We start from the raw sequence: 18769 nt of genomic DNA on the forward strand, positions 1-18769 counted from the left end.
AAATACTCAGAACTGACAATATCTGTAGGAAAAAAAGTTAACAGTTCAGGTCTTTTACCAGAAATGGAAAAAGTCAGATGTAACAGGTCAGATGCAAGTACAGAGGCAGGGTAAAGAAACAAAAGATGAGTCTAGGGGAGGTGTAAATGGAAACAGCAATCAGCAACAGGTGCTGTCCACAAAAAAAAAACAGGAGCAGTAGAGATAGTCTAAATTGTCAAACTCAATGCTGATTCTGGAAAGTTGTGAAGTATTCAACCAAAAAATGAGGTGCTGTTCCTCAAGCTACACTGGAATAGCCTAAGAGGTTGAGAGGTCAGAATGGGAGCAGAGCTGAGAATTAGAATGACAAGCAAGGGGAATCTCGGGGTTACACTTGCAGACCAAACTGAGGTGGTCTGCAAATCCATCACCCAATTTGTATTTGGTCTCACCAGTGTAGAGGAGACAGCATTATGACCAACGAACACGGTATACTAAATCGAAAGAAGCGCAAGTAAATCGCCTGGAAGAAGTGTTTGGGATCCTAGACAGGCAATGAGGGAGGGAGGAGGCAAAAGGGCAGGTGCTGCATCTCCTAGGCTTACACAGGAAGGTGCCATGGGATGGGGAGAGGCAGAGTTGAGGGTATTGAAGAATGGCCAGGGTGTCAGTTCTTTAGCATACTGAAAGGGGAAGGGGTGTTTGATGGTGGTATCATACCAGAGGTGGCAGAAATGGCAATGGATGATCCATTATATGTGGAGGTTGTGATCTGGAATGTGAGGACAAGGAGATTCCCCAGTATGGTTTTCAGAGGAAGGGAACAGGTGAAAGTTAACTTGTGGAAAGTAGGGCTGGAATCTGTTAACAGCACCTTCAAACAGTGAAGAAATCCTGTTGAGGAAGAAAAATTATATCGGAAGTACTGATATGAAAAGTGGTATTGTCAGAACGGGTACAGCAAAGAATGGAATTGAATCATTACAGGAAGTGGCATGGGAGGAAGTGCAGCCAGGTAGTTATGGGAGACAGTGGGTTAATATTGGATACTGGTCGACAGCCTTTCCCCAGAAACGGAGATTGAGAAAACCCAAGGAAAGGAAGGATCGGAGACAGACCACGTGAAAGTAAGAAGGGTGAAAATTGGAAGCAACATTGATTAATCTTTCAGTTTCAGGCAGGAAATGACACCAATGCAATCATCAACATACTAGAAAAAAAGTAGTAGCAGAGTTGGGCTGGAAGACAGAAAGACAATGTCCAATATCCAATGAAAAGACGGGCAACAGCTAGGACCTATACAGATTCCCATAACACCTTTTATTTGGAGGGAGTCAAACAGGAAGTTGTTTAATACAAGAAAAATTTCAAGGAGGGTATTGGTGATGGAACGGGACTGGTTGGACCCCTGTTCAAGGAAGATGCAGGGATCTCTCAGGCAGTTCTGGTGGGGTTGGGTTGGGGGGGGTGGGGTGTGTAAAAAAATTGGACGTTCCTGGTGAAAAAGGGGACAATCAGGGTTAGGAGAAGGGAAACTGTTACAATGTGTTCCACTAGTAACAGTGGTGGATATAGGTGGGAAGAGATTGGACAAGGGGAGAAAAAGAATCAAAATATGAAGAAATCAGTTCTATTTGGAAGAATAGTCTGAAAGGATGGGTTCATTAGGTCAGTCCTGGCGTGGGCCTTGGGAAGGAAGTAGAAGCAGGCTGTGAAGGATTGGGGGAGTCTATGGAGGGATGATCTCCAGATGAGAGGAGGTCAGTTACAGTTTCGGAAACAACAGCTTGATGGGGTCACGGTCAGCTGGAGGTAGAAGGATCAGAGAGTTAGTGCTCAGCCTTCACAAAACATGAGGTCAGTTAGCCATAAAACAGCACCACTATTGTCAGTAGATTTAATGACAATGATAAGGTTGGACCCGAGAGAACGGAATGGTGCAAGCTCAGAGGGAGGTCGGTTAGAGTGAGTCAGCGGAATAGAATGGGGATGGACAACGTCATGCTGACAGTTCCTAATTAAAGATATAGGAAGGCAAGATACCAGAGGGAGGGTTCCAGGTGGAATGCGAATTCTCAAGAAATATCTCAAAAGCACTTTACTGTACTCTCTGTAGGAGGGTTAGGGAGGTGATTGAAAATGTAGTTAAAGGAAGGATCATTCTGAAATGACTTGACTCCATTAACTGGACAGTGTTGCAGGCATCATCTCGCTGGATTCAGGAAATAATAATAATAAACTTCTAATAGAGAAGCTCAATGAATACAGAACATCAATCGCTACCCCCTGCCCTCACCCAAAGGAACCCTCAAAATCCCCAAAAAAATGTAGGTCTCATTATCAACAATACAAGCTTTGATAACACTGAGTTTTAGCCAAAAGAACAATTAGACAATAACCATTTATTCAATTTTTAAACTTTAAATTTTAAAACAAAGCAAGCTGGATTCACAACCTATATCTCAAACAAAATGTCAAAGTATTGACTGGTGGCCACAAGACAGCATGAACTTAAATCACTGACTTCACATTACACATAGCCCCTGACTAATTTGGGTTGAGCATCAGAATCTCATCCCACACATCTGAAATTAAGAGAACAGCTGGGTACATTACAATAACTGGAATGGTAGATCACCATGTATATTTGAAAATGTTTAAAATAAATTAGCAAAGGTTCATTAAAATATAAATTCAGAAATAAAAAAATTCCAGACAGAGAGGCAGGTAGAGCAAAGCATATCAAATCCATCTGCAGTCTAGAATTATTTCCAAGTATTCATTCAAAACTAACTTTTAAATCGTGAACTTGTGTTGTGTGAAATGGTTAGGGTAATTTAAAGGTGGACTGGGTACTTTTCAGGTTTGAAAGTGATGTTCTTATGCCCATTCATGAGTATGCACAAGACACAGCAAGCAATGGTCTGATCAGGGTAGCTATTATCCCGCAAGATGGCTTAGATGTGCCCTATTTTGTTGTCAAGCTGGGTTGGTGAGAAAATGACTCTGGCCCTATTTACAAGATTGCCGATAAGGTCAATCTTATGGCACATAGAGCTATAGGAATCTCAATCAACCAGTGAAGGTAGATTTGTGGTAGACAGTAGTAGGGAACCCATTAGCGGATTTCTCAACTAGCAGTAGCAACACAAGTGATATCTTTCATTAATAGGATGTTGACAGGCCACAGACCTGTCAGTGACGCAGTACATGAATTTCAGTGCTTGTGCAATGCCAGGTACATAGGCCAACAATTGGCGGATCACATCAAACAGCATGTCCCTTCAGCTGTTCACATGCGGCAGAGTACCGGCCCTACTCAATATACCTTGCTTGCAAGACTCAGAACATAATGTCGAACGTTAGATGTGATTGCACGATTGGACAGCACTTGAACATCCCAAGTGTGCTAAGAATTAGACTAATAACCAATTTAAGATTCAGTCAAGCTCACAATGTTTATTCACTTATGCTTGCTCGAAGCTACAAATAATCCTACACAGGGACCTGTCCTCTGCAGGCAAAAGGAGTATGTCAAGGCATTGCGCCTTTTTAAAAATTAAACAAAAGCATGGGGGACAATAGATCCAAGGTGTATTCTACATGGCAACACCTCAACCAACCAGATTCGATGTGCCAACCAATCACCACCCTTTTCTCATGCAGTATAAATTGTTCCCTTTGAAATTTGGCATTCTTGCATCTGCCCTGATGAGTGCAAGATGAAACGTTTCAACTGAATATCTTTTTCAGCACTAACCAAAAGTCATAATGAGAAGCACACATGTACCACAGATTTTTATATTCACAAGTGTCCCTTTACTGTAAGAGTGCCCATTAATTCTCACTAAAAATCAATACTGAGTTCCTTCTCAGAATAAGACTGAAAAAAATCAAGCCTGTAGGCAGGCAGGTCTAAGGAAACTAAAATATATTCAAAACAAAGTGACCTTTAGGCACATATACACCATCAACATCAGTTTCACTGTGAAAAAGCATCTCTTTAAAATGGCACCTAGTGTATAAAGTGAAACCAACCCCAAATATAACATTTCACATTCCCAAATATAACGTTCATTTTTAATTTCAAAAATATTCCACTAATACAATTTGGAAATCATGCTTCCATTATCAAGAACCTTCAGCCTAGAAAATCTTCAATTTTAAACCAAGTAAACAAGTGTAAAGTTCAGATGCTAGAAACTCAACAATGCTCAAGAATAGACATTTGAGGTGGAGGAGGGGAGATAAGTAAAAGCAAACATTTTTCCCCCCCAAATTTGAATTTCAAAACAAAGTCATGTTATAATTTTGTGCCACACTTGACAAAGCAGTTCCAGCTTTATGGGCTGCTAAAGGAACACTCCCTAACAAACACATCATCTCATTGATTGATTAATGTCAGCATTGGCTTAGTAGGTAAAAACAAAAAGCTACTGCGGATGCTGGAAATCCAAAACAAAAACAGAATTACCTGGAAAAATTCAGCAGGTCTGGCAGCATCGGTGGAGAAGAAGAGTCGACGTTTCGAGTCCACATGACCCTTCAACAGAACAGAACTTCTCAGTTCTGTTGAAGGGTCATGTGGACTCGAAACGTCGACTCTTTTCTTCTCCACCGATGCTGCCAGACCTGCTGAGTTTTTCCAGGTAATTCTGTTTTTTTGTTTTGGCTTAGTAGGTAGCCCTCTCACCTCAGGTCAGAAAGTTGTGGTTAAGTCACACTCCAGAGACAGCAGCACAAAAAAATCTCAGCTAACAGTCCAGTGCAATATGGAGGCAGTGCTGCATTGTCGGAGGTGAACATATAAGATCCGATAGTACTATGTTGAAGAATAGGAGAGTTATCCTCCATGTCCTAGTCAATATTTATCCCTCAATCAACATCACTGAAACAGATTATCTAGTCATGCTCACATTGCATACAACGAGCTCCCACAAACAGCAAAGTGACTGCTGCATTTCCTGTAGTACAACAGTGATGTCAAAAGTATTTCATTAGCTGTAAAGCGTTTGGGACATTCTGTGGTCGTGAAAGTTCTTTTCTTTCATTCTTTTCTTTATCTCATTCACCTACCAATACAATAGTTATTTAGGGTGGGATTCGTGATCAGACAGTTACTCATTCACAGGAATAATCAGCCAAGTCAACATTCAAAGCTGTATCTGGTTTATAATTCACACTGGATCCCAACATCCCTTCATAGATTGAAAACACTTGTGCATATTCTGGGCAAGTGGGTCTTTTAAAAGAGAGTGCATGTTAACAAAATTATGTAGCTATTGGATTGTAAAAGTGATTTTCTGGACAGTTCATGAAAACCTACAGCCACATGAAGTTACTGGAGGTCAATTTTTGAAGAGACTGACATAGTTCTGTTGCGCAGTTCAAAATTCTGATTCCATTTCTCAGCATGAAAATCCTACCATTTACAATGTTTAACTCAATTATAGACAATTTAGCTATTTAAAGCACAAAAGCATTCTACAATTACAAGTAGATTAGATGCTTAAGCAAAAAAATAGCTACATTCTCCAACAAGGGAAAGAGGAAAGGATGATGAAAATCACCCTTACAATATGGCTAAAATCTAAAAAGCAATTAAGAATGTATCAAAAGCACTGGAAAAGGAGTCGTCAACTGAGTTTCAATTTGGTTCCATTTTCTAACTTCATTAGTTTTTTACTACATGAGAGTTACAGGGCTGTGAAGTGTAGAGACTTAAATTCAAGCTTTTGGTGACAATTTGCAGCATTTAGCTATTAAAGCCTTTAGACTTTGTTTCTGTGTTCTCTAATATACAGCAAACTCTCATCAATTATGGTTAAAGAAATAAAATGAAGGTCTCTTTAAAAAAAATGTTGAAAGGCAGTGATCAACTTGCTGGAAGCCGCCCAATGTATGATTCACACATAAAGAACCACCCGTTGCAGAGGTTATCTAAACAAGGTACTCCTTTTGAACTCAAAACCAATACAATAGTAAAGAAATATGAGAACTTACTTTTGCAACTTAGAATTTTTTAAATATTCATTCATGGGATGGGATATGGGCATCGCTGGCTAGGCCAGCATTTATTGCCCATCCCTAACTGCCCTTGAGAAGGTGGTGGTAAGCCACCTTCTTGAACCACTGTAGTCCATGTAGTGTAGGTTCTGGGCAGTTAAGAGTTAACCACATTGCTGTGGGTCTGGAGTCTCATGTAGGCCAGACCTGGTAAGGGCAGCAGATTGCCTTCCTCAAAAGAACATCAGTGAACCAGATGGGCTTTTACAATAATTGACAATGGTTTCACAGTCATCATTAGACTTTTAGTTCCAGATTTTTATTGAATTCAAATTCCAAAATTTGCCATGGTGGGATTCGAGCCCAGGTCCCAGAGCACCACCACTCTAGATTTCTGGATTACTAGTCCAGTAACAATACCAACACCTCCCCAACTCCCTAAAAGATTACCCTTCTAAAATATTCGTAGGTGAACTTGTAACTGTACAGGTATCTCGAACAACTGAATTGTTATTAACTTAAAAATTTGTTATTGACTCATTCAAGGCTATGGGCCAAGTGCTGGTAAATGGGATTAGGTAGGTAGGTCAGGTGTTTCTCACGTGTCGGTACAGACTCGATGGGCCGAAGCGCCTCTTCTGCACTGTGAGATTCTGTGAAAACCTACGATCTGAATAGGCCCTCACACTTAGGTCAGAAGAATTCAAAGAGTCAGAGGGCTTGGTGTTCAATTCCCATTTCTGTATTTTGAGGCACTATTCCAGGCTGATCCTTTATACAGTACCGAATGAGTGCTACATTGTTAGAAACCTTGTCTTTCAGTTGAGATGTTAAATTGAAGCTGAATTAAATAGCTGTCCTTCAGTGGGTAACATTAAACCAAACCCATTTGGCTACTCCAGTGGTCCAAGACTACGTTGCATTATTCAAAAAAAACTTATTTCCCTGCCAGGTCATGTCTACATTACTAACATGAGCAAAAAGAAATTATTTTCATTTATACAACACCTGTCAAGACCTCAAGATGTTCCTTCACTGTTGCTGAGTCAAAATCCTGGAACTCCCATCCTAACAGCACTGTGCGTGCACCTACATCATAAACTGCAGAGGTTCAAGGCGGCAGCTCACCACCACCTTCAAGGGCAATAAGGGATGGGCAACAAATGCTGGCCTAGCCAACGATGCCCACAGCCCATGAAAAAGTGAAAAACGGAAAGGCATAGCCACTTAAGTATAGTTACTATTGTAATGTGCTAAAACACTGCAGCCAATTTGCACACAGCAAGGTCCCACAAACAGCATTGGGATAAATAACCAATATCATTAAAACAGATCTGATTACGAGATAAATGTCATCTACAACACTGGGAAAAATCTCTCTGCTCTTTCTTGATTGGTGCTCTGGGATCTTTTACATCCACTCAGCAAGTTCAGTTTAACAGCTCAGCTGACATTGCAGCACACCCTCTACTACTCTGGAGTGCCAACCTAGATTATGTACCCAAGTCTTTTCAGTGAGGCTTGATGACAGATGGCATCCAAAAAGAGATTTACTGCTCATTCCATCTCATTGATGCAGGAAGTTCGTATTTAAAAGGAGTGATATCTATCATCGTAATGTGCTATATAAATGAAAGTCAACTCAAGTAATTCAAGTTCAAACCTAAAGGCCAGCAGTGCTATCAATATAAAATCAAATTTCAAATAATTAAAGTAGTTAATAACATTACATACAATCAGATATTGCCACTCAGCATCATCCAAAAGCACAGTGCTGGTTTTCACATGCACACTGACAACACCTAGCTCTACCTCACCTCTCCTAACATCTCCACTGTCTTTAAATTATCAAACTACTTATCCGACATCCAGTATGGATGAGCAAAAACTTTCTCCACACATGAGGAAGACTGAAGCCATTGTTTTTGGATCTCGCTCCAACTCCATCCCATTCCTTGGCAACTTAATCTGAGATTAAGCCAGAATGTTCACAACCTTCGTGTCACATCTGATTTTCTTAATTTCTTGCCATCACTAAGACTGCCTATTTCACCTCTGTATCATCACCCAACTTCACCCTTCCCAGCTCATCTGCTGGTGAAGCCCTCATCCATGCCTTTATTGTCTCGAGTTTTGACTATTCCAATGCTCTCCTGGTTGGTCTCCCACATTCTACCTTCCATAAATGTGAGGTCATCCAAAACTCCGTTGTGTGTCTTAACTTGCGGCAAGTCCCGTTCCCCTATCACCTCTTTGCTTGCTGACCTACATTGGCTCCCAGTCAAGCTACTTTTTCTCATCCTGGTTTTGAAATTCTTATTGGCCTCGCCCCTCCCTAACTCTGTAATCTTCTCCAGCCTCTCAACCCTCAGATATTTGCACTGCTCTATTTCTGGCCTCTTGCACATTCTTATTTTAGTCACTCACCATTGGCAGCTATGCCTTCAGTTGCCTAGGCACCAAGCTCTGGAATACCCTCCCTTTACCTCTTTACCTTGCTTTCCTCTGTTAAGACACTCCTTAAAACCCCCCTCTCTGACCAAACTTTTAGTCATTTGACCCAGTACCTCTTTCTGTGGCTAGGTGCCACACTTTGTTTTGTAATGTTCCTGTAAAGCACTTTGGGACGTTTCCTTACTTTAAAGGCGCTATTATAAAACATATGTTGCTGTTGCTACAAGTTAAATCATAAACACAGGGTATTAATTTAAGCTTTTTGACTTGAATATCTGAATTGGGTGTGCCACAGACAGATTTTTACTTTGGCATAACTTTGTTCCTGTCTCAGAAGAGACAGCCCCATGTATAATTGAAGATACCAATCTCTAAGCTGGCTGGGCTCTAATGAGATATGAAAACTCAGTGGCACATCAGATTGGAGAAACACATGACTAGCATTTTGCACATTTAGTTTCCGGGAGCAGGTGACACAAAATAGGCTATTTTGCCCAGTCCTGCTGATATACATGAGTAGCCCTAATCTCATGTACCCACCCAATTGCCATATCCTTCAGCTAGCTATCTAATCTATATTGTAGTATCTACTTCAATCACAAACCATAATACTACCTTCCATGGCCACAACCCTCTGCGCTGTCTGTAATCTTATTTTTAAGTTTATAATGTCCCCACAACAACTGTTTCTATCTCTCCTCTCATCCCTTCATAATTATAAACAACTCTCTTGAGGATTTTATAAATCTTTTCTGATCTAATGAAAACATTTCCAGTGTTACAAGTTGTTTTTATATTTCTATGCCCTGGCACTAGGACATAAATGAGTCTGCTCTCAATCTTATTATTTCCTCAACACCTATCCTACAGTGTGGAGCCAAAAACTGAACACAATACTCAACAGTGGCTTACTAAATTGCTATATGGATTCACCACTATTACATTTCAACTTAATGAAGTCATTACACTTGTATTTAAATGAATGAAAGGTAGGTCTTGAGATCTCAGCAATTAAAAGTGTAATTTTATATAAAGCTATGTGTAGCCATCTTAAATACTAACTGGAGAATCTTTGATCAATTTAACCACCATCCCATTCTCAATATCACAATAATTTCAAGTTAAATTTCCTGGCACATTCAACAAGCATTAATTCAACCTTAATTCATAAATGTTGATCAGTCACATACTCAAAAGTGTACAAGATGCAGGAGTTCATGACACGTTAATCATTACCTTTGAAAATTCCAGGCACTGTTCATATGACTAGCTAAAGATCTTGGTCATGGGAATGAGGTCACATGCCAAGTTATTTTTTCCATAACCAAGAAAGGTGCTGATTCCTCTTCTCCCCCTCCCTTTTTAACTCACTACTGCTGAACAGGTGGTGAAGTGATCTTGCTAGATATTCTTCCGCAGAGTTATTATAGCACAGGATGCTACCATTGAGCCTATTGAGTCCATGGCAGCTCTCTGTATAGCAAACCAGTTTCATTCCCACACTCTATCCCCACAGGCTTTGAAGCTTATTACCTCAACTGACCATCCAATTTTATTTTGAAATCATTCATCTGTTTCCACCACTCTCATAGGCAAGTTCCAGGTCATTACCAATTGTTACAGTGTTTCTCACGTGTCGGTATAGGCTCGATGGGCCGAAGGGCCTCTTCTGCACTGAGAGATTCTGTTATGTAAAGAAGTTCTTCCTCATGTCCCAAAGCCTTAAATCTGTATCCCTTAGCCCTTGATGTAAACAGCTTCTCTTTTCAACCAGGCACAGTACCATCACTGCTGGTCAACATAGATTATACTGAACTACCAACCTACTTATGAATCATTTTATTTATGGCCAAAATAGGGTTTAATCCAGAATTGATAAAAACATGAGCTCACAAAGTATAGTTCAGATAACAGTTAATAAGAAAAAGAGATTAAATCTGCTTGAAATCAGAATATCCACACTGATTACAAATGTTCAGATTTCAAAATCTATGAGAACAATGACTTAAGCTTACCCCTAAACAAAATTTGTAACCCAACTGGTTAGTCCAAAAGCATTACTATAAATCATGCAGCCAGGTGAGTAAATAAACGATCCCTGTTATGGGAAATAACATTGTAACATTTACATGACTGAAGGATGAAGAAACACCTAGCAAAACTTATGCTCATCACATTCCTGCACAACTGTAAGGGCAGTCTGTTTTTCGTAAAAAAACATTACTGCATTAACCAAATAGTACCCTCTAGTGTTTCCACAGTAACCACCTAAAAACTTTGGAAAGCTTCATTCTGGTACAAGTGTAGGCTTTGTCCATCACACCGCCACCTCTGAAACTTGGAAGGGTAGTGACTTAAAACTAACTAGGAGTGGTCGAATCCAGAAGCGAAACAAGATACTGCCAGGCCTAACTTTCCAACAGCCACCTCACGTTCAGCACATTGACTAATCAGCTGCAGCAAACTGCAATGCCAAAGCATCAGATTTCAGTTCTTTCAACATAACTCTTCGAAAACTGCTGAACCAGTCAGAATTTTTTACCTTCAAATAATCCTGTGTAGATCATTCCTAACTTTTGACGTTGGAAGTGTTCACTGCCACTAGGTTGGAACCTTCATATTTTAAACACAGGAAATGATTTCTGCGTTTCAAACAAGTTCTACGTGTATGGAAAGTAACTATACCTTTTGTAAGACACCATCTTAAGCTACTAAATGTGTTACAACATTTTTAAAAAATAAAACTTTTAACTACTCACCGGTTTCGGCATTTTCGGTTTTTTGAACTTCCGTCTCTCCTGGGAGTGATGCGAAGTGCCGAGAGTCTGAGGTTTAAAGTCCAATTACCTGCCGCAAAAATGAAAGGCGGGGTAAGGAGATGGGTGAGTGTAGAGGGGGTGCCTCTCTCCTCTCCGGGTGGGCAGTGCTACAATCTATACTCGATTCACGGTTAGAGAGTTCAGCTGGAAAACAAGGCGCAGCCACAGAATCCACTGAAGGGCAGCGAGTGCCGCCCACTTGGTAAATACCTCCAGGGAGGGCGGGGAGGAAGTGGAGACAGGGAGCGGGATTATACGGGGCACAGAAGGTCCTGGGCTCCAGTCCCAGGTCCCCCCCGGGCTGTTTCCAGCAGTATTCCCCGAGCTTCGGGAGGTTGAACCGGGCCTCGGACGGTTTAGTGTCTCAGAAACCCAACTTCAATAGCTTCATTCAGGTGGATTCCACACACACACTGCCACTGACTCATATTTACCTCAAATCAACTTCGTTATATTTAAGTGCAAAAATAAAACGTTTTTAATTCACATTTTAAATACTTTTTAATACTCACTTTCAATGCGTTTTTAAAAATTTGTTATCTTAATTTAAATTAGTTTAATTTAAGAAAAAAATCTTCGATTAAAAAGTTACGCTTGATGTTTCCCTCCGTCGCTTTACTCGCACTGCAAACTCAGTTAGAAAAAGCAGTGCAATCTCAGCAGAGATTGAAGCAGACACGCCGGGCTGTGAGCGCTAATCCTCAGCCTTCCATTACTGCTCAAGTCTGCCTCCCCCACACTCCTCACCTGAACTCAAGTTGCCTGCTCCTTGCCGTCACCAATATGGCTGTTCCCGTCTTACCTGCTTCCCCCGATTCTGTCCGTCCCTACCTGCCTCATTCCTGCTGCCACTCCCCCTTAAAGCTGCCGCTCCCTTCACAGTGACGCTGCCTTCCATCCGCTTGCAATACTACCAGCATGAAGTAAGAACCAACTTTCATTTATGTAGCATCTTTGGACTGTTGTACGGAAAGGCAGTCAATTTCGGTATAGGGGGCTCCCACAATGGAAAATGACCGCATTATCTGCATTTGTTATGTTGGCTGATGGACAAATATTGGCCAGGCCACTGGTAGAATTTATTTTCTGTTCAAGTAATACGATGGAACCATGTTCAGATGAGGGCTCATCGGTTTAATGTCATATTAAAAGAAAAGGACACCTCTGAGAGGGAAATGTTCCCTCACTCCTGCACTGAAATATCAGCATGGGTCCTTGCCTGGAATGGAGACTGAACCCATGCCTGTCTGATGTGTTATCCCTGAGTCTTATGTTAATGAGTGTCCAAAGGCAGAATGGAGTGAGCTCTACTCTTCAAACTGATGCTAGGTGGCTGAACAAACATGTGCCATTGCCAGGCACAAATATTCCTGATTTGGATGGGTTTTCCACAGAGGATTTTTCTCCTCTCCCACTATAGCTCTGGGAAACTTAAAAATGCTGCCAGTGCTTGTGATATAAAAACAGAAAATGCTGGGAAAACTCAGCAGGTCCGGCAGCATCTGTGGAGAGAGAATGTATGACTCTCCTTCAGTCATACGGACTTCAAACGTCAATTCTGTTTCTCTCTCCACAGATTCTGCCAGACCTGCTGAGTTTTAAAAGTATTTTCTTTTTTATTTCAGATTTCCAGCATCTGCAGTATTTTTCTTTTAATGCTTCTGATATGTTTTCTCCTCAACCAAGGCGTCCCACCTAAAGTGGTTGACACGGCCCTCTACCATGTCCAGTCTGTTTCTTGCACTCCTGCTCTCACCCCTTCCTCTCTCCCCCAGAACCATGAAAGGGCCCCCTTCATTCTCATCTTCTACCCCACCAGCCTCCTTTCACCTTTCCTTTCACCTTCCCACTCACCTTCCAAGGTCCCAAACACTCCTTTCAAGTGAAACAGCGATTTACTTGTACTTCTTTCAATTTAGTATACAGTATTCAAATAGGCACTTGGTAGTTTCGAACTTGAGCATTGCTGAGAAAAGAGACATGTCTAAGCTTTTTGTCTTGCACTCATCAGGACACTTCTCAAGAATACCAATACAAGGGAAAAATAACAATTTATACTGTATGTGAAGCGAGTGCCGATTGGTTGGCAAGCGGTGTTGCCATGGAGAATGCACCAGTGATGGTGACTGACAGTTAATTGCCAAGCATTGTTTGAAATTTAAACCAGGCAGTTTGACCCTGATTGGGCAAGGCTTTGCCTGAGGAATGAGTCAATGAATGGCTGTCACTTATTTTATTTAGCTGAAACAGATGCAAGTGTGCCCATTTTCCTTCTGTTTGCAAAGAACAGGGCCCTGTTATATAGACATGCCTGTTGGAAAGTTGGCTCTGGTGCATTCCCCATGGCAATGTCTTGATCAATTAGAGGCGACTTACCAACCAGTCAACACCCTTTTCTTTTGCAGTATAAAATGTTGTTACCTATGAAATTTGGCATTCTTGCATTTGTCCTGATGAGTGCAAGATGAAAAGCTTCAACAGCATGTCTCCTTATACAGTATTTGTTGCGCATAATGTGGTCTCCTCTACACTGGGGAGACCAAATGTAGACTTAGTGACAGCTTTGCGGAATGCCTCAGCTCAGTCCGCAAGCATGATCCCAAGCTTACTGTCACTTGTCATTTTAATTCCCCACCTTCCTCCCACTCTGACTTTCCTGTCCATGACAGTGTTTCAGTGAAATGCAACAGAGCATGTCAGCTTTTGCCTTGGCACTTTTATAGCCTTCTGGACTCAACATTGTGTTCAACAATTTTAGATCATAACTCTGCCTCCATCTTGTTCTATGTGTTTCTTTTCTTGCTGTTTTTTCCCGTGCAGTTTTTTTTCTGGTCGTTTCTTTCTTTGTGCCTTCTTGGTGCATTCAGATGGCTGCTGTGTAGCCATTCACAACTCATCTGAACACAACCTTTGTCTCTATTATATTCATTACCCTTCCCGTTGGCTTTTGTATAATGAAATCTTTTGTTAACCTCTCCTGCCTTCAATCCTATCACAGACCTTCCCTTTCATTCTTCCTGCCCCTCCTCACTTCTAATGGCTTAAACATTCTTACATTTCTATCTTTGTTTAGTTCTGATGAAAGGTCATTGACCTGAAACATTAATCCGTTTCTCTCCACAGTTGCTGCCTGACCTGCTGAGTATTCCCAGAATTTTTTTTTATTCCTCTTCACCTCAGATGTTCAATCCTTCTACACCTCTACCTCCACCAGGACAGTGAAGGCTCTCTGCTTCTTCCTTGAATGGAGGCCCAACCAATCTCCATCCACCACCACCCTCCTCCACTTGCTGACCTTGTTCTCAGACTGAACAACTCCTCCTTTAAGTCCACTCACTTCCTCCAAATAAAAAGTGTTACTATGAGTCTTACCTTTTTGTGAGATTTGTGTAGCATTCTTCATTTCCACCCTCCTCCTCTCTCTCACCCCTTTTTCCAGTTGTTGTTTCCTGCACTTGCCCTGTACTGAAAAATTTTATTAACTTTGTTTCCAATTTTCACCCATTTTTTCACTTTCATGTGGCTTGTTTCCAACATTTCCCTTCCTTCGAATTTTCCATCTCAATTTCTGGGGATCAGCTATCAAACAATATTCACTACAAGCCCACCGGCTGCCACAGTCACCTTGGAATGAATTTTATTAGTGGCACACTGCTCCCGACAGCAGAACTGGAAGTGTGCTCTCTTGCCTTTCCCATTTCCCAAGCAATTACCATTCAAATTTAACATGCAGGTGGCTTGCAGGTGGGAGACACATACAATTCTGTGGCCGGGGAAGCCGTTCAGTGATGAAACCACCCCCTAACCTGCACCACCCCTACACCCCCCCCCCCCCCCCCCCCCCCCCGCAGCTGACAATGCTGTAGATGTGGGCAGGCTATAAAAAACATCAACAGAAGGCTCTGCATCATGGTCACAACTTTCCTGCCCAACTCCATTCCATTAACATAAGACTTATTGAGGGCTCAAAGGTGGCATGGGTGTTTTTTCACATTTAAATTGCACTAGTGAATGTTTCACATTACATTGGTTTCACTCTATTTATGTGTGCACCATTGTTATTTATTGAGACTAGTTTAGTCTCAATACTGTACCATGTACTGGCCTGCCTCACGGTTGGCACGCATTGATGGTTACAGGGGAGTTAGGGACATGTCCTTTATCGCAGGGTTTCAATCTTGCCTTCTGAGATTCCTTTCTTTTGGACCTCCACGTACATTCAAACTTCAACTTCCAAGCACAATTTCAGATCCTTGGCCATGCCAAGCAGAACACCACTGATCCAAAAATCCCGCAGCAAGGAATCACCAACCTTCGGCTGCCTCCTCCGATCTTCAGGGCTTCTGTCAAGCCTGCTTCACTTCAAGTGTGCTCCTTTTAGCTCTATCTTTAACTTGGAGCCTATTGCTCTGCTCCTTTCTTTCAATTAGACTTCTGGGGCCTCTCTCTGATCCCTGTTTTTGTCCCTTAACTGGGACTTCTTTCTGGGACCTCTTTCTGATTCCTGTCTTTGCCCCTACCTGGTCCTATCTTCTGGGACCTCTTCCTGTCCCCTTCTCCATGTCCTGCTCCTTGGGATATCTTCCTCAGTAATGGCACTGCGGTTCAGGTTCCTTGACCTGCAGTTTCACGCCATTTCACTTCTTTGCTTCTTTTCTTATGCGCAGGTGTGCAGTGCCAGTTCCCGGCCTAAAGAACGGGAAAAAACACAAACTGTGCATGTGCAGCCATTTCCCAGCTAGCGCGTATGCCGAAGTTTTGAGGCCCGCATGGAATTGGAGTTCCTGATCTACGACTGCTGGTTAAGGTAAGTATTTTGAGTTTAATCACAACCTGCATCATGATAAGGTATGAAGAAAGCCATTTACACATATCCAGTGAGGCCACTGTCTCTATGATAGTCATTGTAGAGAGTGCCTAAGTGTAATTGGTCTGGGCCACCACCTTAATGACATGTCCTGACATGCCTGTATGTGTGTGTGTCCCTGTTCAGTTGAACTGTCTTTATTTTAAAAAGTCTAATATAAGCCCCTGTGAGAATTCAATTAGAATTCTCCTTCCTTCATCCTGATGTCCTTTGCACTCCATGTTCCTATCATCCAGTGAGCTCCACACACTGGTCCACACCACAACCTGATGACATTTTACTTACAAACAGAAATACAAGAGATATCAAAATGCCTTACAGCTTCTATGCAAGCTGCCATTCTCCTCCCCGTGACACAGGAAAGTAAGATGTCAAGAGGACATAAAGAGTCTACATGTGGATTTGCAATAGATTAAATCAGAGGGCAAAAATTTGGTAGATGGAGGTTTTCATGTGAACTTGTTCACTTTGGCAGGAAGATTAGAAAAACAGTGCAGCCCCAGTGGCTGCAACTTGGCTGGTGAAAGGCTGCTGACTGTCTCTGGAGAGACTGCAGATGCCCTTGGAAGATGCCCTTCAGAGGTTTCAGGTGTTGATGCTTTCAATGGGACCACTTCAGCACGCGTGACAGAAGTCTGGACTGGCTGGATGTGAGGTGACAGCACGGGCACTAGCAACAGTGGTAGGAGCACAAATGCTGTTATCCAGAGACAGTAGCATGTTCCTGCCCCATGGTTCCAATGCCACTCCCTGGAGCAGGATCTCAGCAACACTAGTTATCTGCAGGAGCACAGATTGCTAGATGGTCATGAGAGTCTGCATCCCTGTTGAGTACGGAGACATGTAACCATGATGGCAGCAACCTGTGCCTACATGTCAGCACTCTGTGCTTATATTCCAGCAGATTGTGCGGATATGACAGCAGTCTGTGCCTACATGGCATCTGACTGTGCCTACATGACAGCAGTCTGTGCCTACATGGCATCTGACTGTGCCTGCATGGCAGCAGTCTGTGCCTACATGGCTGCAGTCTGTGCCTACATGGCATCTGACTGTGCCTGCATGGCAATATTCTGTGCCTACATGGCTGCAGTCTGTGCCTGCATGGCATCTATCTGTGCTTGCATGGCAACAGCTTGTGTCAATTTGGCAGCAGTCTGTGCCTACATGGCAATATTCTGTGCCTGCATGGCAACAGTCTGTGCCCACATGGCAATATACTGTGCCTGCATGGCAACAGTCTGTGCCTACATGGAAACATTCTGTGCCTGCATGGCAACAGTCTGTGCCTACATGGAAACAGTCTGTGCCTGCATGGCAACAGTCTGTGACTACATGGTGGCAACCTGTGCCTACATGGCAGCAGTGTGTGCTGCATGGCAACAGTCTGTGCCTACATGGCAATATTCTGTGCCTACATAGCTGCAGTCTGTGCCTACATGGTCGCAGTCTGTGCCTGCATGGCATCTATCTGTGCTTGCATGGCAACAGCCTGTGTCAATTTGGCAGCAGTCTGTGCCTACATGCCTGCTGTCTGTTCCCACATGGCAGCAGTATTTGCCAATATGGCAGGAGTCTGTGCCAATGTGGCAGCAGTCCATGCCTACATGGCAACAGCCTTTGCATACATGGCAGCACATTGAGCCTACGTGGCATCTGACTGTGCCTACATGGCAGCAGTCTGTGCCTGCATGGCAGCAGATGTGCCTACATGGCAGCAGTCTGTGCCTGCATGGCAGCAGATATGTCTACATGGCAGCAGTCTGTGCCTGCATGGCAGCAGATATTCCTACATGGCAGCAGTCTGTGCCTGCATGGCAGCAGATATGCCTGCATGGCAGCAGCCTGCGGCTACATGGCAGCTGTCTGTCGCTGCATGGCAGCAGTTTGTGCCTACATGGTGGCAGATATGCCTACATGGCAGCAGTCTGTGCCTGCATGGCAGCAGCCTGTGGCTACATGGCAGCTGTCTGTCGCTGCATGGCAGCAGTCTGTGCCTGCATGGCAGCAGATATGCCTACATGGCAGCAGTCTGTGCCTGCATGGCAGCAGCCTGTAGCTACATGGCAGCTGTTTGTCGCTGCATGGCAGCAGTCTGTGCCTAAATGGCAGCAGATATGCCTACATGGCAGCAGTTTGTGCCTACCTGGCAGCAGATATGCCTACATGGCAGCAGTCTGTGCCTGCATGGCAGCAGATATGCCTACATGGCAGCAGTCTGTGCCTGCATGGCAGCAGATATGCCTACATAGCAGCAGTCTGTGCCTGCATGGCAGCAGCCTGTGGCTACATGGCAGCTGTCTGTCGCTGCATGGCAGCAGTTTGTGCCTACATGGCAGCAGATATGCCTACATGGCAGCAGTTTGTGCCTACATGGCAGCAGATATGCCTACATGGCAGCAGTCTGTGCCTGCATGGCAGCAGATAAGCCTACAAGGCAGCAGATATGCTGACTTGGCAGCAGTCAGTGCCTGCATGGCAGCAGTCTGTGCCTGCATGGCAGCAGATATGCCTACATGGCAGCAGTCTGTGCCTGCATGGCAGCAGATATGCCTGCATGGCAGCAGTCTGTGCCTGCATGGCAGCAGATATGCCTGAATGGCAGCAGCCTGCGGCTACATGGCAGCTGTCTGTCGCTGCA

General features: G+C 43.1%; 1 protein-coding gene across 2 annotated transcripts in view; it reads right to left on the minus strand.

Moving 5' to 3' along the window:
* ezrb (ezrin b) overlaps positions 1-18769 on the minus strand; it is a 139167-nt gene that overhangs the window by 105448 nt on the left and 14950 nt on the right. The window contains exons 1-2 of one of the 2 annotated variants that reach the window (XM_078556833.1): positions 12009-12130; positions 11202-11289 (exon numbers count right to left, since the gene is read on the minus strand). In XM_078556833.1, coding sequence (XP_078412959.1) covers positions 11202-11213 — 12 coding nt within the window. In that variant the 5' untranslated portion in view covers positions 11214-11289; positions 12009-12130. Of the gene's footprint in view, positions 1-11201; positions 11290-12008; positions 12131-18769 lie in introns of those variants that run through there. The other variant, XM_078556834.1, reaches the window with a different exon arrangement.

Source organism: Cetorhinus maximus, chromosome 14 (genome assembly GCF_964194155.1).
Source record: "Cetorhinus maximus chromosome 14, sCetMax3.hap1.1, whole genome shotgun sequence".
Classification (NCBI taxonomy): Eukaryota; Metazoa; Chordata; class Chondrichthyes; order Lamniformes; family Cetorhinidae; genus Cetorhinus; species Cetorhinus maximus.